This window comes from Pyrus communis, chromosome 3, assembly GCF_963583255.1.
Source record: "Pyrus communis chromosome 3, drPyrComm1.1, whole genome shotgun sequence".
NCBI lineage: Eukaryota > Viridiplantae > Streptophyta > Magnoliopsida > Rosales > Rosaceae > Pyrus > Pyrus communis.
This window is the reverse complement of record NC_084805.1, coordinates 16,910,601-16,930,558: the sequence shown is the minus strand read 5'-3', so window position 1 is coordinate 16,930,558 and position 19,958 is coordinate 16,910,601. Positions and strand designations below refer to the sequence as shown.

Here is a 19,958-nt window from a genome sequence, read left to right as displayed (position 1 = left end):
TCCGGGATGCTTTGGGCCTAGTCATCACTAACTCAAAAAATGGGGGACATGAAGGTTTTGGCTTGTTTCTTTACAACATAAGCCCTTAGGAAAACTAATGAAAATGGCTTGAAAACTTTGAGTTTTAATGATAAGGACAAAATAAAGGGTAAAGTGAATAGAACTAGGTGTTAAGCAAAAATTGTACACAATATGTAAACCAATAATTCACTCGACACAATTTCACCCTCATTCATTTTTCGAAAAGGGTTTTATTAATTTGAGTTCGACCCATTCTAAGCTACACGCCTATTAATTACAACCTTTCTTTTGGGAAAGGAATATCTTTTGATTCTAATATGAATAAATTGTAACTTTGGGGATTTGGGTGTTTATTTGATTTTGTGACTACATTTAAGTAGAGCTTTAGATTGCCTACGTACCCTCATTGAGGGATCAAGTCACTCATAGTTCCTTAGTATTTGGTACTTGTTTAGATTTGATGCCTTGTGCAGTTTTAGCTCGTGCGGATGAGGACTTTGAACCATTAGAGATTTTGATGCCTTGTGCAGTTTTAGCTCGTGCGGGCAAGGACTTTAAGCCATTAAAGTGATTGATGCCTTGTGCAGTTTTAACTCGTGCGGCCGAGGACTTTAAGCCGTTGGAGCGATTGATGCCTTGTGCAGTTTTAGCTCGTGCAAGCGAGGACTTTAAACCGCTGGAACGATTGATGCCTTGTGCAGTTTTAGCTCGTGCGGGCGAAGACTTTAAGCCATTGGAGCGTTTAATGTAGCTTCGTGATTTTTGAGCTCATGCGGGCGAAGACTTTAAGTCGTTGAAGCGTTTAACGTAGCTTCACGAGGACTTTAAGTCGTTGGAGTGTTTAACGTAGCTTCATGATTTTTTTAGCTCGTGCGGGTGAGGACTTTGAGCCGTTGGAGCGTTTATCGTGGCTTCGTGAGGACTTTAAGCCGTTGGAGCATTTAACGTAGCTTCGTGATTTTTGAGCTCGTGCGGGCGAGGACTTTAAGCCGTTGAAGCGTTTAACGTAGCTTCGTGAATTTTGAGACTCGTTGCGGTTTTGTGCCATTTGATATTTGATACGGCTTCATGCCATTTAAGATTTTCTTTCGGCTTCGTACCATTTGGGATTTGATACAGCTTCGTGCCATTTGAAACTTAACGTGACTTCGTGCCACTTGAATTTGGAAGGCAACTTTGTGCCATTTGAGATTTTTCTTCGACTTCGTGCCATTTGATATTTGATTTTTCATTTGACATTTGTCGTGACTTCGCGCCATCGATCTTTGTGTTATAAGATGGTTAGCATCACGATATTTGAAGTGATGCGTGTCTACCAACTTGATGCCGACATTATCTTTATAATGTTGATATTGTCTTTATATTTCTTTTCGTCTTGGAATGCACCATCCTCTCGCCATTTAATTCTTGGTCAGAATTCAAATTCATGGGGTTACTCACATACAGAGCCCATATAAATTTAGATGGGGAGCTATGACTTCGTGCCACTTGAATTTGGAGATTTCCCCCCCCGCGAAATGGGTTCAAAGATTTTTCCCCCTTTTTCTTGGCTCTTATACCAGTGGTCTTCCTCCAGAAATAATTCCGATATTCTGGGCTTCCACGGATTTCGTATATTTCGAACTTCTATTTGGATTGGGTGACTGTTGATTTCCAATTGAGGATGGTAAGGTTTGTTAGAGCTCAGATCGTTTTCAATTTTCTTCAATTTACCATCATTTCCCCCCTTAAATCATAAAGGCTTCCTCCTGTGCAGGTCATAAACTCTTTCATTTTTCTGCTGCATTGTTCTCTTGCTCTTACTACCCGGCTTGTGATTCTTTTGTGGAGCAAAAATTCAAAGCAAAAAGGAGGAGAAAATAACCAGCATGTCACCCCATTTTCGTTTTTTTAATGTTCTGGGTTTGATTTGGAGTGGGTTGAAACTCTGAACTGTAACGAACTTATCAATTATTTCGTGCAGGTGTCTCGGGCAATGGCATCTCTTCGATTTGGTTTGTTGCTGTGTCTTTCAGGTAATGAACTTGATTGGGTTGACAAAACAAAAACCCGTCTTTTTTGTAATGGTAGATGATAAGCCTAATTTGATGTTGGTAACTTTTGTAGTCTAAATTTATATAACTTTTCCTTTATGATCAGTAGCTTTCAGTACCATTTTGACTTGGTTTTTGACATGGTCGTTGGACAAACCATTTTGCAGTACCGAATTTATTGAAGACAATTGTTGATTCATGGCTCCAAAGGTGAGAATTACACCCTGAAATTTGTAGTAACGTACTCATTGTATCTGCCGTATTTTGAATGGGTTTTAATGTTTCAGTGTGTAATAATCGCTCTCTGGCATTTCTGTTGCATTGAGAATTATTTGGTTGGTCTTGACAGTGGGCATTTGGACACCCTTTTTGTGCTCCCATCCATGTGTTGTCTATGATACTTGCCATCTTTTCTCATTAACACTTGTACAAAGTGATGCTTTTCCCAAAATCTTTTGTAATTTTGATTTGTCTTCTAGTTCTTTGGGTGTTAATACAAAGGTTGCCATGTGAATGAGTTTCCCAATTAATTTGGGAAGTTTGATAGCAAGCTTTTCCTTCTTTGTAAACTTGGGACATCTTTGAACTCTTTCAAATCCAACTTCACGTGGCAGAGAAGCAAATCCCCTTTAGCTGTTTATTTAGAGATTGGCAAGTTTCCTTTCTTTCCCCTTGTCTTGTAGCATCTGTCAGTCTTACTTCAATGCTTTTGGTCAATATTTTTTACCCATACTTTAACTTTCTTCTTTGGTAAAGTCCCATGCTTTGACTTTGGTCCATCTTTGAAATATGCAAACATCATCCCAATATATTTTGCTGGAACTTTATGAAGGGAGACATCATCTTTTCCAATTTCTCCTTTTCCTTGGACTCTTATCCCAAGTCAGTTTTCATAGGATTTTATGCAAAGGCCTTCTCCTCGTCTTGTACTCGTGAGTAGCAAAGAAAACAGAACAATTTCTTTCCTTTTGAGTTGCATTTTGTTATATGTTGATCCCTTGTTGTTTTTCTTCATAGAGACCAAGCATGGGTCGGTTTAATGGGAACAAAAGTTGTATTTGACTTCTTTTCCTTTGTTCATTTGTCCATAAGTGCACCTATTTTGTCATTGGACCGTAAAGAATGACCTTGCAGATAAGACTTGACTTTCTATATCTGCTTCCTTGGCTTGATTTTTGACCGATAGCAATTAGAATGATCCTTTGTTGTCTTTCAAGTCTCCTTAACTTTGCCCAACATGATAACCATAAGAATGGCATTCATGTTACCTAGAAGACTTGCCGTCAATGTTCTGAGTCGAATGAAACTTTGCTCTTTCTTTATCCAAAACATTTGCTTGCCGTAACACCAATTGCTCCTTTCCTTCTTGGCATGGACGGCAAGCATGGGTTACTTAGACTTGACTGGAACTTCACAGGATGGTCTAGGCCACCCCGAAGAAATTCATGGAATGACGGCAGTGGCGAGGAGCGAAACTCTTGTGTACTTTTGCTCTCTTCAGATTTAGGCAGAAAGAAAACATGTGGCTACTTTTTTTTGGACCGCTTTGTGTTGTTGTTGCAGGTATAGAAGAGTAGTCGGGCTACCATTTAAGAAACCCTCCTTGCACAGAAACCTTTTATGGTGGCTTGTTGGCAATTTTCTTGATGATTACAGGTTCAAGGTAGTTGATTATGCCCCATTTTTTCACTTTTGTCTGCAACACAACATTAAACAAGAGAGATAAATAAATTAACAGAATTTGTTTCATACCTGGTGATGAATGTTCTTCTTTGAATCTTGATTCGAAGGCACGAATGGTTGAACTCCTTGTTCACTTTTCTAGTCGCACTTCGTTGCTTTTGATATTTTCTCTCAAAGTTTTTCTTATTTTCTGCAGAGTATCCCCTCTCTTTTTCTGTCTCCTTCTTGCTGCAGATGATGCCTATTCATAGGCATCCTGGGAAGGCTCTAGATTTTTTTACGTGGGGGAGATGGAGGCCATGTTTTCTACCACTTTCTTTTAACCTCTTCCACTTTCTTTTGTTGCAGAAAAGTGGGGAGCCCGTCTTGCACGTTTCTCCCTTTTGTAGGAAGGGATTCACATCCTGTTTACTTTTATTTTTTAAAATTTATTTATGGATGTTTGACTTGTATGCAAAGCCTATCCTCGTCTTTTGGGCAGAATTACATTTTTGTCTTGGCTTGTAGTTTGATCCAATTTGTATTGACTTTATATATTTTTTATATGTTATATATTTTTATTGTTCAACACTAGAATTGATTTTTTAGTGTAAAAATGTGGTTTTTTTTGTTAAAGTGAATAATACCGGAAATTTTTCGTTAAAGTTCCCTACAATCTTTGACACGAAAATTCCCCAACATGATGTCCCACAGGGGCATTTTTGACATTTTACTGTTTACGTGAGGAGCATTAAACATGGGCAAAACCATCAAAACACAATTGAATGAACAATATTTTTAGTGCTCATAATACAATTTTGGCATTTTAGTACAAGTGGTATTCGAGATTGACATAACTCCATACTTTGGTCCCTGATATTTAAAATCGATAAAAATGGTCATTGTGTTTTTCCACCATCAATCATTTTGGTCATTCTATGAAAAATTTATGTTAAATAAAGACCAAAATAACAAAAATACCCTCAATTTAATAAACAATATGCTAAAATGATTTGACAAAATTTGAAAGTATTTTTGTTATTTTTTCCTTATTGAACAGATGTTTTTCATTAAATGATCAAAATAATTGACAATGAACAAACTAAAGGGTCAGTTCTATTAATTTTAAGGGGAAACTTGATATAAGTCCAATTTTTTGAGCCAATAGTAGGAATAGTCCAGTTTATTAAAATAAGTCCAATTTGTATATTTAATTATTTAATTATCAATAGTTTTATGTTCAATGATAAGATTTATTATAAAAATCAAATTTCTTCCCAATTATCTCTTTGCTTATTTCTTTTTATTTATCTTTTGGTTATTTCTCGTTTTTCCTCCTACTTTAAACCCCATTTATAGATTTTATTTTTAATTTTTATAATCAACCTATATCACAGGTTAATTATATTTATCTACCTATATGACAGATTCTTTTTTTATAATCAACCTGTCACAGATTAATGTGTCTTACTTGTAGGTATGTTATGTTTTTTATACATTTTAATTAGGTTTCATATCTCACGTATAGGTATTATATACATTCATATATTTGTTACTTGAGTTAGGGTAGAATGTTTTGTAGATAAATTTATGCTAGTATATTAGTATTTTTGTTGTAAGATATTAAATATATTCTTTTGGAGTTGGAAAATGCATAATATTAGAAGATTTTAATTGATTTTTAATATTTTTAGAAAATATAAAATGAGTATAAAAGAAATAAAAACATATAATTAGATAACTGGACTCACTCCTAAAAACACTCTACATTTTTGGACCTGAATCTAAAAGCCCCTAATTTTAAATCTCAGATACCAAAGCGATGAGTTATGCCAATCTTAAGAACCACTCAAGTTAAAAAAAAAAGGTACAATTTTTAATAAAGGATATCTAACCATGAATGACATGCCACTTGCACCACGATGTAGTGATATTTTTATTCGCATGTAAGTTATCTCAAGTTCAAAATCGATCCCATTGGACAGAGCGCGTGCCCTGCACTGAAAAGGCTCCGCAAAGTGTACAGCTTAGCTTTCCATAGGACTCATGAAACCCCTACTAACATAACATTTGAAGTATACAAAATGTCTTCCAAGGCAAAGCTCATACTTTATAATTGCTGCTGCACGTTAACATAAAAGCATGCAGCACAATCTATTTACATCTTATATACCCAAAATCATAACGTTCCACGAAGCTAGACTGCCGATCAACGACATATTATGGATATAACAAAACTATTTACCGTAGCCTAACGAAGGATCAAAGCCGAAAAGCGAGAGACAAACGATAGTATTTTCTGGCCCTAAGGGTGACTTCCCCTCATCCTCAAAGAAATTGATCCGATTCAACTGTTCTTTATCTAATCTATGTTATTCAGATGATATGTTAGCTTCTTCAAGACGCCTGGTAAGCCCTCCACTAGATGGCCTGAAATTTTCAAACTGGAACTTGTCATTAGATGAAACAAGAGAGAATATGTCGGGTTGTGTGTGAATCAAGTAACAGGCGCTTACAGTCCACAAAGAACTTTGATGCTGTCATAGAAAAACCACTGCAAGGTAATAACAGGGCCGACAAGTGTAATTCGCACAGGAAGACTTCGAGTAAATAGATTAACGAGGCCAATGTTCTTCACAGCCTGAAGATAAGATATAAAACCAATGCATTAATTGATGCTTTAACCTTGAAATGCAAAAAAAGAACCAATGAAAAGCTTAGTTCGAAGGGCTACCTGCATCACATTGGCAGCCTTTTTATTGTAAAGAGTGGAAACGATGTTATCTGCGGGGTTGGAGACCACAGTACCAACAGCTCCTGCTGCATAGGCCGCTAAACATGTCACACCAAGCTGTTGGGCTCTTGAACAATCCTCTTTTCTCCTTTGCATAATGTTGCGATAAATCAGATCCACTGAGTGCTCAAACGTCGTGAACATTATCACCGTGACTGAAGAAAATGAATACAACAGGAAATTTAATAAAAATAGTTACTGCAATGTGACATTGCATAATCTCTAGTCACTACTGAATGCTTGATCACAATAAATAAGAAAAGATAGTAACTTTCTCATGCTAAATGCCAGAAAGAAACTAGCCGATTGCTTGGGTCAGGCTTGACATAAGCCAACAGGCTACGATTTAGTCTCGAAGGTTTAATGTAATATTTTCCTGTTCAGAATAGATTTAAGACTATTTTCTTGTTTAAAATTTTCAATAAAACTTCTCAACTAAAATCATTACTGGAGAAGTAGGACGGCTTTGTCAGAAATCATGTATAGGACTGTGTACATAAAAAATTTGAACGATAACTAGCAGACGCAGACAGCCAAAAGAAGTTTATTTCTACTTGAAAACAACCAGACTAGCAACAAGGCAGCTCTTGTAATGACATATAGCCAACTACCATCATGATTTCATACTGCTATTTAACAGAAATCATGTATAATATTCTGTACTGAATACTAATATATTATTTAAAAGGGAATTGTTATTGGCACTCGAAAAATCTCATTCTACACTCCAAACTTTCTATATTTGGAAAGAAAAATACACTTGTGAGGAGTGTAGAATGAGATTGTTGGAGTGCCAATAACACTTCCCATTTAAAATTGCAAAATGGCATGAACATCAAAACTGCATTAGCTGCCCATTATACTGGATAAATCAGGACAACACACACCCTTGAAATTTCTACTGTGACAAACCCTCCAACAAGTATATTTTTAATTCAAAAGCAGGAATCCCACTAAACAAGCAAAAGAAACTTTTACAATGCAGAGATAGAGATATTACATGGAAGATTTCGACCCCAAAGTGGTAAAATTCCTCTGTAAAAGCTGCAGTGTAGATGAGCTGATAAGGATAACTGAGAAACTATGAGAAGGAAAAGGACCAGTTTTTGGTAACTTACCCAGATATCCCTTCCGTTGAGTATAGCTTTGGAAACCCATCAACTAAGCCCTTTGCAAAGTAGGGCTGTGTTTGAACTCGGACTTTGACGGCTTCAAAAGGACAGAGAGCCACATCAGCAAATACTTGAGCAGATGCACTGCTGAGGAAGAAGATGGTACTCTTGTTTTGATCTATCAATGCATCCGAGTAAAGCTTCTTAAAGTATTCGTAGAGACCAAATCTGCAGCCACCCTGAAAACCATATCCAAAAAGCTTTCCAGACCAACCTCTCCAAAGAGAAGAAGGGCCTTGTTCTTTCCAAAGAGTGGAAAACCCTGTACCCATCCTGTTATATTTAATTGGATTTACCTGAATTGGACAAGTTAAATTATCAGCATCCGTTTTAGAGAATAATAATGTTCTCGACTGTCAAAAGAGTAACGAATTTAAAGACAAATAAAAATAAGGGAGATCAATCCTTGAAACATTAATTTGCATCCCCCAGAAATGGAAATGGAAACTGAAATGAATATATGGAAACCAATGGAACCACATGAAATTTCACTACTGGAAAGAACAGAGATGTACATCTGGTAAGTCACTTGAAGATACAAGCTAAAGCACCAGAAGAATTATGTGCAAGGGAAGTGATGTAGTTGGTTATACTGACCTGAGACCAATGCCATTCAATGTATTAAATTTTTCAAGAAAAACCATCAGCACCGAGATCAATTTGCGAGGTTTTGGTCAAGGAGAAACATACCATCATACCAACCGCGCAAAACCCCTATTCCTTTTTTGGGAACTTCTATGCTTTAGAGACGGAACAATTTTTTCTATAAGGGCAAGGGCTAGCCTACTATGTTTAAACTCACCAAATGAAAACTTCAAACTTGGTATCTTATTATCCCACAGTTTCCTGATTTCTCATGCCAAATCCTTGCACATTATATTAATTCATCTCTAACAACAACTAAAACCGTCAGTAAGTAAACAAAGGATACAGCCACCTCTGCAACCAGTCTATTACTAATAAAAATTGGTAAGACATACAGTGGCACTCAACTGTACTAATCGGTAACATAAACTGTGAAAAGGTATTTAGCCAGAATAATCCTTTCATTGATAGAATGCTCAATATATACAATACCTACAATACCTTTCCTTGTACAACAAGAAGACCTAGAAACTAGGAACACGATAACAGAAAGTATCAATTACAAATCAATTAAATAAAACATTCCTATCTAGTTACAATGACTTTCTAACACTCCCCCTCAAGTTGGAGAGTGGATGTCAAGAACTCCCAACTTGCACAACATGGATGAAAATTTTTCTTTGCCTAAGGCCTTTGTAAATATGTCTGCCAATTGTTGAGAAGAACTGACATATCGAGTAGCTATAGAGCCGTCTAAGATCTTGTCCCGAACGAAATGGCAATCCATCTCTATGTGGCGTGTTCTCTCATGAAAGACAGGATTAGCAGCAATATGCAATGCTGCCTGGTTATCACAAGACATAATGGCAGGTCCTGAAATGGGTACATGCAAATCTGTTAACAAATACCGTAACCAAATGAGCTCGCAACATGTTCCAGCCATAGCCCTATATTCGGCTTCAGCACTAGAAAGTGAGACCGTTTTCTGCCTCTTAGTCCTCCACGAAATCAACGAATTCCCCAAGAATATACAATACCCAGTCGTAGAACGTCGAGTTATCGGACAACCAGCCCAATCTGAATCACAAAAGGCTCTCAAAGTTAACTTATTATCTGACTGAAAATATAAGCCCTGACCTGGTGCAGACTTCAAATACCGCACAATTCGAAGTGCTGCATCCATATGTGGTTGACGCGGTTGATGCATAAAACGGCTAAGTACATGCACGGAGTATGTGATGTCTGGTCTAGAAACGGTAAGATAAATCAACCGTCCAACCAATCTTCGATACAAAGATGGGTCTTTGAGTAATTCACCTTTATCTGAAAGTTTGTTTTCCTCCATTGGAAATCCTACTGGTTTTGCACCCAAAAGGCCGCAATCCTTGATTATTTCAAGGGCATACTTTCTTTGTGAAATACATAGTCCTCTTTTTGAACGAGAAACTTCAATACCCAGAAAATATTTCAGATTACCAAGATCCTTAATACGAAAGCGAGTATGAAGAAACCGTTTAAGAGCATTAATGGTATCTAAATTGTTGCCCGTAATAATAATATCATCAACGTAAATCAACAAAGCTGTGAAGGATGTACCGTTCTTTTGGGTGAAGAGAGAATAATCTGCTTTGGACTGAGTAAAACCAGCGGCAAGAATAGCTTCTGTGAATTTTGCAAACCATTGTCGAGAAGCTTGCTTGAGACCATATAAGGACTTGTTGAGGCGGCATACAAGGTTCTCCCCCTGACGCCGAAGACCAGGAGGAGGGGACATGTAAATTTCTTCCTGAAGGTCGCCATGAAGAAAAGCATTATGAACATTAAATTGTTGAAGAGACCACCCTTGACCAGCGGCAAGAGCAAGTAGACAGCGAACTGTGATCATTTTGGCGGTGGGAGAGAAAGTGTCATGATAATCAATCCCCTCGGCCTGAGTGAATCCTTTGGCCACTAAACGAGCTTTGTAACGCTCGATAGAACCATCAGCATTATGCTTGATTTTGTAGACCCACCGACAATCAATGGGACGCTTGCCGGGAGGAAGCGGAGTAAGAGTCCAGGTATTGTTGGAAGAAAGTGCCTCAAGTTCGGAAGCCATAGCTGCGCGCCAATGAGGGTCTTGAAGAGCCTCGGCAAAAGAAGAAGGTTCTACACTCCGACTAACGTGAGCAACAAAAGAAAGATGCAATGGTGAATATCTGTGATAGGAAATAGAATTACAAATGGGATAACGAGTACCTTTGGTGGAACCGGATGACGAAGGCGACGAAGATTGGAGTGGGGGCAGCATCACCTGCGAGCAAACGTAGTCACGGAGACGAACATTGGGCTCCCTGTGGCGTGTGGAAAAACGGGTGGGTTGAGTAGAAATAGGAAGGTCAGGGGTGGGGTCCGTGGGGGGGTCCGTGAGGGGGTGAAAGGTGGGAGGATGTGAGGATGAGTCAGGCAGTGGGGATGGGTCAAGCGGTGGGTCAAGCGGTGTGGAAGTGTGGGGGACAATATCTAGTGGAGTAGTGATGGAATGGTCAAAGGTGATGGGATCAAGTGGGATGGGTAAAGGTGTGGAATGAGATAAATCGGATAAGGGAGGGGAGGGTGCAGCGGTGGTGGATGGATCAAAAGGAAACATGTCTTCAAGAAAAATAACATCCCGATTGGTGAAAATTTTATGTGTCTCAAGATCATAAAGCTTATAAGCCTTTTGACCTGGGGGGTAACCAAGAAAGACACATCGATGAGCCCTCGGAGAGAACTTGGAGGAAGGATGGACAGACGTGGCATAGGCAAGACAACCGAAAACACGCATATGGGAATAAGAAGGTGGTTTGTTGTATAGTATCTCAAATGGTGATTTTCTGGAAAGTAATGGTGTAGGAAGACGGTTTATGAGATAAGTGGCGGTGAGAATACACTCCCCCCAAAACTTAACTGGTAAATGAGACTGAAAACGCAAAGCTCGGGCAGTTTCTAGGATGTGGCGATGCTTGCGTTCTACAACACCATTTTGTTGTGGTGTGTAAACACAAGAGTGTTGATAAATGATCCCATTGTCAGAGAAGAAATTCCGCATGGAATAAAATTCACCCCCATTATCGACTCTAATTTGTTTGATTTTGGTGTGAAATTGAGTTTCAATATAAGCAAAAAAAGTTTTGAGGGTAGGTTGTGTTTCATGTTTGTGTCGCATTAAGAAAACCCAGGTGAAACGAGAAAAATCATCAACGATAGTTAAGAAATAATGAGCACCAGTAAGGGAGGCAGTTTGATGAGGACCCCAAATGTCACAATGCAAAAGTTCAAAAAAACTAGAAGTTGAAATGGAGCTACGACTAAAAGGTTGGCGAGTTTGTTTCGCCAATGGACAAACATGACAACGATGACTTGAATCAAAAGGGAAATTTAAGGTTTTATTTGCTAAATATTGTAGACGCCCAAGAGAAGGATGCCCCAGACGGCGGTGCCAAAGGTCAGCAGAAACGGTAATGAGGTGACAGGAGGGTCGGTTTTGCAGAGAGGAAGTAGAAGCCAACGCCACAAGGTAATAGAGATTGCCCCGTCGCTTACCAACACCAATCGTCACCTTCGAAATCAGGTCCTGTAAAATGCACCAAGAGGGGAAAAAAGTCACTGAACAATGTAACCCATCTGTAATTTTTCCAACAGATAATAAATCAACTTGGAAAGAAGGCACGCATAGAACATCTTTCAATTGTAGTAAATCACTTAATTGAATATTGCCAATCGAAGTAATAGAAGCCTTCTCTCCGCTAGGCAGTGAGACAGGCGGCAAAGAGGTATTGTTAATGGAATTTGTCAATAAACTAGACGAGCAAGTGATGTGATCCGTTGCTCCGCTGTCGATGATCCATCGACCGGGAACAAGCGGAGACAAACCTGAGAGTGGTGGAGAAGTGAGAGCAGCATGGGCTTGTGGTGCTTCATTCGCAGCTTGTGGTTTGTCATTCTTGGAAGTCAAGGCAGAAAAGATATCTGCATATTGTTTCTCGGACAGGTTGGGCACGGCAGCTTGAAGATCCTTGATGGTGGGAGTAGAAGCAACGTGATGAGCAGAAGAACTTCCACGAGAGAAGCCGCTGCCACCACCAGTTTGTTTGGAGTTGCGTGTCTTGTTGGGATTGTGACGGGGATGATCTGGTGGATAACCATTCTTCTGCCAACAAGTCTCAACGGTATGATACTTAGCGTCGCAGTAAGAGCAGTGAAGAGGAGGTCGACTGTTGCTGCTGGTCTGCAACTGTTGGTGCTGCTTCTTGTAAGAGTGCTGCTGATGGCGAACCACCATGGCTGCTGGTTCAGTTAGACTACGGGATCCAGTGCCTAACTCCCGTTGTTTTTCTTCTTGGATGATCGAGGAATACGCTTGTCGGTAGGAGGGAAGTGGATTCATCAATAGGATTTGTCCACGAATAGCACTATAAGACTCATTCAATCCCATGAGGAACTGCATAAGTCTATTGGTTTCATGTTGTGCGCCACAAGTGCAGATTGTTGAAGAACTATAGGATGCTAACTCATCCCAAAGACCCTTCAATTTTGTGTAATAGACAGCCACAGAGTGTTGGCCTTGGGTGAGAGAGGCAATCTCTCTTTGAAGCTGAAAAATTCGTGGAGCATTGCTTTGAGAAAATCTTTCCCGAAGATCTTCCCAAACTTCATAGGCTGTCTTCAAGTAAAGAATTGAATCTGAAATATCAGATTCAATGGAATTGATGATCCATGCAAGCAGCATGTTATTGCACCTCTGCCATGCGGCGTAAGCATCGGGTTGCTTTGTTTCAGATGGCATGTTCACCTTGCCGTTAATAAAACCAATTTTGTTCTTGGCACCTAAAGAAATCTCCATAGCTCGGCACCAAGTGTTGTAGTTGTCCCCAGTTAATTTTTTGGAGACTAAAATCAAACCAGGATGATCTGAAGGATGAAGAAAATAAGGGTCGGCAAAACTCTCGCCGTCGCCCTTCTTGATAATGGTGTTGTCGCTGTCAGCCATGGAGAAGGAGGACAACGAACTAAAAAAAAGGTTCTGGTGGTTTCGGCAGAGAAAAAGAGCTAGGGTTTGGAACCTGCTCTTGATACCATGTGAAAAGGTATTTAGCCAGAATAATCCTTTCATTGATAGAATGCTCAATATATACAATACCTACAATACCTTTCCTTGTACAACAAGAAGACCTAGAAACTAGGAACACGATAACAGAAAGTATCAATTACAAATCAATTAAATAAAACATTCCTATCTAGTTACAATGACTTTCTAACATAAACACGCAAATGCAAAACTATAAAATCAGATTTGAGGGAACACGAAAAACCAGTATCGAACTATTGCAAAGTAAACTAAGCATGGATCTTTTATTCAAAAGTAAAACTTGAATGATCACAGTGACGAACATGAAAACAACTACAATTCCCTATAAAACAAATCCATGAAACACAATACTCGAAAATAGCTCGAAATATTGTCACACAGAGCTGAAGATTAACTGTTTAATTGCTTAAGATTCTTCAGCTTCCAAGAACAAAAACACCAATGCCAGACAATACAAAGCAACAAAAACCCACCAAACATTTTGTCACCAAAAGGCAAAGTTCTCAACTTCAACACACAAAACATCCAAGAAAATTGGAGAGGAAGCTAAAAAGGTTGATTAACAACAAAACGCAGCAAAAATAATGGAAAACTGACCTGCATATTAACTTTCAAGACATCGAGAGGCGTGATTGCGAGATGGGTAGCCCCAGCACTGAGCATTCCCCCAACAGTGCAGAGCCCATAATACGCAGGTGAAAATTCCTCACACAACCTTCCTTCAACCCCTACCATGATCTCGACAATCTCAACACTCTCTCACTTCCAATCTCACATCCCTTTAGGTTCCAACCCCAAGAGGAGCAAAACCCATCTGATAGATTCTTGGGTTGGAGGGCCGGAGAGATAGAGAGAGAGAGAGAGAGAGAGAGAGAGAAGAGCTTACTTGGTAGTAGTTGCAAACTCGCTACAAACTAGCTTTAGGGCGTTGGGGGAATAAAAAAAAGGGTAAAAGGAGGTTCCAGGATCACGTGGCAGCGGGGATTTGTGCAAAAAATTTCGATGCCATGGACGACTTCTCTAGCTACGTATACGTCCACGTTTACGATCCAAATACATGGCTTTGCCATTCTCAACTAAACCCAACTGTATTGCTCTTTATGGCGTGGGCTATAAGCTGGCCGTGAACGTATTCAATTTGAGTTTAGTTGTTGGACTTTTTAGAGTCTGACTATTCTTTTATGCATGGTAGAGAGAAATTTCGGCATCATGGTTTATAACTAGAACAATTCTCGTATTAAGTGAATTTAGTGTAAAGTCTAATGAAATTGAAATGTAAGAGGCCCTTACTTGGCCATGACGGTTTAACTAGAAATTTTGACACTGCTCTTGTCTTGCTAGATTTGTCGCGGCATCGCTTTTGTTGGATTCTAGCAACAGTAGATTTTACATAAGCGGTATCGTCTCAGATAGAGAGGACCCAACCCGTGGAGATGAGTTGACAGTGGACTTCATTCTTGTATTAGTTATGTTTTGTACGTGCTGTGTCTAGCGGGTAATGTCTCGCCTGGCGAGTGATGTGGTCTCGCTTGTTAGTGATAATTTTTGTGGTCTCGTTTGCCAGTGACAACATTGTGTGTGCCTTGGTATAGGTTTGCATCGTATGTTGTATTTGTGGTGAATTTATACTGCGGCACAATGTTGGGTAAGCATTTCTCAACTTATAGAAAAAATGTTTTGAGTTCGAATTCCTTATCCGATAGATCCAAAAAAACTTTTTTTTTCACATGCTAGTTACATAACTATTCATTGATTATGTGATCATCTCCTCCTCATATGTTGTCACATGACCAACATGGCGGGATTACATGTGGGTTGCAGTGCATGGAGTTCTGTCCCAGCCAATTTTGAACAATGCATAGCTTTAATTAGGGTTTTACCACAACTTACTATCCGATTCTAGAAAGATCTTATTCAAGTAAAATACCAAACAAACATCATATTCATCCATGTCCGATTGAGCCAATTATCTCAGTCTATCCAACTCTAAACCACATCGCTTCTTGTTTGTGCTTCAATTCCTTTTGTTCTACATGTGTTAGTAACACATAGAGGAAATTAAAAAAAAAAAGATGAATTTAAGAATCTGAATAAATTCAATAGACATTTTAGAGTCTCGTACACCATCTATTAAAAGGTATCAAATCCTTGATTACCAGGTGACAAGGTGAACATTTCTGAGTCATTTCGTGTACACAAAGATGTCATTGTAGTATGCAAGAACTTTTTGTTCGCTGCCACGTTAGGGTTATCAGACCATAAAACAAATTTGGAAGAATTTATCTACAATGTTATTTGGGCTCAGCCCAATGGGCTTAACATTATATCTTCTAATTTACAAAGGAAGGTCCAAGTTTTATCTCAGGCCTGCATCATAACCCTATAATTCGACATGTTTGAATAGAAAGGAACAGAATCAAGATCAGTCACAAGGCGCTAGTTTTCAAGTTTTCAAGTTTTCCTACCAAAATCAACGGTTCTTAATTATTTGCTAATTACACAAATGATATATTGAGAAGTATAGATTTCCCTTCGTTCTCTCCATTCAATTAGGTAGCTAGCTGTAAGGCATTGATAAATGGTGATAGATGTCAAATTCAACGTACTTGTTTGGAAGATAAATTTCGTAAATGATAAATTTGTTGGGACTGATTTGAATTTGAGTTTTGACGATTATTTGTTTGAGATTCCTCATGCTATTGTGGGACGTCTAGTTCAAGAAGATATTATGGGGGTATTTTATTTAGACTCGTGCTTGTGATTGTTTATGGTCTTTCTTGGGCTGTAACTCGTCTATTGAAATATTTTATTTTATTTTTTAACAAGATCACTTTTGTTCACTTTGATATTTATTAACCATCTATGATGCTAAGCTAAAGATTTATAGTTAAAATAATATAGAGAATTAGTAATCACATATTTACATGTTCAATTTATTAAAGAAAATTTATGTTGTGAAGGTGACTTACATGACAAGCAAAAGCTTATAGAATTCTCCTTTTTTTTTTTTTTTTTTTTTTTTCAACAAACGATATACCTAGACTAAGGAGTGAGGAACTGGACTTAGTCTCATTATATGTTAGTAATAATATAATTCAAATTCATCTTTCAAATTCGCCTTTCAAAATAAATAATTGAAACCCACGAGTACCATACCGCATGGAATTACTTGACCCACACAAAGCTGGCTTTCAAATTGTTGGTAACTTTGACATGCCAACCATGGAATAGATCCTATACTTGTTGGCTTCAATTATGCAAATCCCTAACTTGTTGAATTTGATGCCCCAACCATTGATATAATTGTAAATAATACTAACCAAATACAAATAAAAAAAAATCAACCCAATTAAAAAAAAAAAAAAAAAACTCATTTCTTACAAATTACGAGTCATTATAATGACTCGCAAATTATAGTCTCATTCGTGCACAAATCACTTATAAAAACACACACAAAAAAAAAGAAAAGAATATATGCACTTGCTAAATTGTAATTTGTAGCACAAATTATAGTCTCATTCGTGCACAAATCACTTATAAAAACACACACAAAAAAGAAAAGAATATATGCACTTGCTAAACTGTAATTTGTAGCCACTTAGTACTGCAGTATAATGGTATACCTCTTCACTTGTAAGTGAGAGGTCTTGAGTTCAATTCTCGCCAAAGGTGAATTGGAACCTCATTATTGCTAGCCCATTATGTGACTTAACCCACTCCCACAACCTTTTAGTATAGATAATATCGTTTGTTAAAAAAAAACTGCAGTTTGTATAACCAATGCTAATTTTGATCAAGCCTGTCTCTGAGAATTTGGGGCCCTAGGCGAGCATTTGAAGTGGGGCATTAGAGTTATTTGACCCCCATCCTTTGTACATTGATATCTATAAAAAGTATTCGCTAAACACATGAAATGTCTATTTCTACATCAATATCAAATAAATTAACGTAAAAAAAAAAAGAAGGAAGTGTTATTGGGCACTTCATAAATCTCATTTTACACTCCTCACAAGTGTATTTTTCTTACTAAATATAGAAAGTTTGGAGTGTAGAATAAGAATTTTGGATTGCCAATAACAATTCCAAAAAAAAAAAGAGAAAGATATACAAACATTACTTAAATATTATACATCTCACCTTTTTAGATGCAAATGTGCTAATTTTGAGTACATAATCTAAGTTTTCAACCAATTCTTTTCAATTGATAAAATAGCTAACCCATCCAATCTTTCTTGTAACATAGTTGATCGAAGTTAAGATTTCATCAACTTCAATTTTTAAAAAACTTCTTTTTGCAGAAACAACTATAACTTGTATAGCTAACAAAATTCTACACACAAGACTCAATGACTCAAAAGTTTGTAAATTTCTTATTTGAACAAACACAAAGTTTGTAATATTGATTTTTATATGAACACTTATACAATAAAAAAATGAAGCCCCTCAAAAGTGGAGGCCCTAAGTGGCCCGTCAACTCCGGCTACCTAAAAGGGAAATCCTATCAACTTATTCCGACCTAGGATAATAAGCTCATGAGTTTAGTCTTACTTCACTGTCAAGAAACAAAAGGAGATTTTCATCTCCAAATTTAACTCAGATGTAGCTCGCTTTTTTTGGATGTGAATGTATCAAACCAAAATACCTAACAAACATTAGCTTTTCCTAAAAAAATAGGTGATCCAGCCGCACTTTCTAGTAGGACTACTTTGATGATGGTGGGCCCTGATTTTGATATTTATAACATGTAGAAGGTAAGAGTAAAATATTTTCTGTTTAGAAAACAAAAAAAATAAAACAAAATTAAAATAAAGGAGCTCAAAGAAAGGGAAGAAAAAAGGCAAGCCGAAAGCCCAACCTACTAGATTGTGGATTGATAAATTTTATTTGAATCTTTGTAACTTCTTTCTACACTTAACTTATTCTTTACATTCATGTTATTTTTAATTAAAGAATTAATATCTATTTAAACTTAATTTTATTACCTAGACTAACCTCCCAAACCCATTTCAAACGTAAATTTATCTTTGCACCCATTTAAAAAACAAAATCCCAAACTGAAAATTTTATTGAAGTTTGTATTTGTGCACTAGGGGAGACAGATCTCCAATGTGTTCATGAGATGTTTGAATCTGTTGAGGAGTATGTTAGAATATTTGAACTGCTTTTGTTTGAAGAATGTCGGCACAACTTTACAACACCTAGGAGAAATTAACATAGGGTGTGTTCTAAAGATGCTCATATAATTGTTTGTGTAAGAAGCATTGAAAGGAGAAGAAGAAAGAGAGAGATTTTCCACGTCCAATTTGTTTCCTCCTACTTTAGTCTAGTGATACATCTGGGTACAGATTTTAGAAATAATGAAAATAAAAAAGGTTAACCATGTATTTAGGGTTGGTCGATGGCCAGTATAGCTTATAGTACCTGTGTTTTTTTCGTGGCTCTATGATTTTGTGAACTGACTAAAGTGTAACTTTTGGTGGTTAGGGTGGTATGATGTAATAGTCCTTCAAGTTGGTGAATGCAAGTAGACATTTAAAGAGGGGATGTGGCGACTCTCTCAACTCCACAACCTAGATCAGGTCTGATAGTCTCTGAGAATCATTTTCTTTATATCCATGTCAAGGGTCAATAAATTCAAGAAGCTTATAATTACCATCCATTGATAAATCCATGTCATTGAAAGATTAAAACTTCAAAATCATCATCCATCGATAAAAAAAAACTTGTCTTTCTCTACAAGAGTTATTAGGATTTTAGTCAGAACGAACGTATGATAAAAAGGAGTGATGGTAGAGTTTAATTATAGTATGTGGGTTTATTGAGAAATTTTTAGTTTTATTATTAATTTCATCTTATACTAAATGGTAATTGTACAAAAAGATAAAAAAGACAATTAACATTTAAAATACAAGATGTGAAAAAAAAGGTACATAAGTTCAAATACAACTTCTCTTGTGGATTTCCTTGTCCTCTACTTGTGTTCCGTTACCAGACAATCCAATTCGATTCGATTCACGTCATCTCTCAAATCAATCATTGCTTTAGTGTTGTCATTTATTTTTGTTACAAATAATATTTTTTTAAATAAATAATATTATCTATATTAAGAGAGTGAAAAAGTAAACAAAGCTTGATAATGACTAATAATAATATGATTCAAATTATTCTTTAACAAAAATTAAATCTAAGGTCTCTTGAACTTACAAGTAAAGATAAATACCATAAGATCGTAGTATTAAGTAGCCTATCATTGCTTTAGTTTAAGGCTTCTTCTTTTCTTAATACAAGATTGATTTGAGCTAATACATGTCCTACACGCTTACAGGGACAGGGACTCTGATATTTACACAAACAAATCCCAGTTAAATTATTAAAAAATTCTGCTAAACATGCTTTTGATTTGATTCACCTTTTTATTGGTCTTGTCCATTACGTAATAATGGCATTAATTGCAGATTTGAAAGTGGGAAATATTCAAGAGCTGAGCTGGGTTGGTGCTGTTGTGCTGTCCTCTGCTGAGACTGCAGGCCAATCGTTATGAATTTCTTTTAATTTTTTACCAAATCTTTATTTTTAGCAAA

The 19,958-nt window shown here is 37.3% G+C and overlaps 1 protein-coding gene across 3 annotated transcripts; it reads right to left on the bottom strand.

Annotated features, from left to right (window-relative positions):
- Positions 1-5,465: 5,465 nt before the first annotated feature.
- Positions 5,466-14,271, bottom strand: LOC137729695 (mitochondrial phosphate carrier protein 1, mitochondrial-like). Of its 3 annotated transcripts, none has more exons than XM_068468703.1 (6): positions 8,280-8,692; positions 7,629-7,978; positions 7,511-7,554; positions 6,451-6,665; positions 6,233-6,357; positions 5,466-6,160 (listed from the first exon to the last, which is right to left on the bottom strand). In XM_068468703.1, exons 2-6 carry the CDS (start codon positions 7,952-7,954, stop codon positions 6,079-6,081), a joined length of 792 nt encoding a protein of 263 aa, XP_068324804.1. In that variant the 5' UTR covers positions 7,955-7,978; positions 8,280-8,692; the 3' UTR covers positions 5,466-6,078. The 3 variants fall into 3 exon arrangements, with proteins under 3 accessions (XP_068324804.1, XP_068324802.1, XP_068324803.1); XM_068468701.1 differs by lacking the exon at positions 8,280-8,692 and adding an exon at positions 13,975-14,271 and having other exon boundaries at positions 5,468-6,160; XM_068468702.1 differs by lacking the exon at positions 8,280-8,692 and adding an exon at positions 13,975-14,271 and having other exon boundaries at positions 5,665-6,146.
- Between the last annotated feature and the right edge of the window lie 5,687 nt (positions 14,272-19,958).

Excerpts from the sequence above, each read along its gene's own strand:
- LOC137729695 (XM_068468701.1), bottom strand. The coding sequence starts at position 14,112 with ATGGTAGGGGTTGAAGGAAGGTTGTGTGAGGAATTTTCACCTGCGTAT. Across the intron at positions 7,555-7,628 it reads TCAACGGAAGGGATATCTGG|CTTTTACAGAGGAATTTTAC; the intron begins GTAAGTTACCAA and ends TCTACACTGCAG. Across the intron at positions 6,161-6,232 it reads ATCAAAGTTCTTTGTGGACT|TTTGAAAATTTCAGGCCATC; the intron begins GTAAGCGCCTGT and ends GACAAGTTCCAG.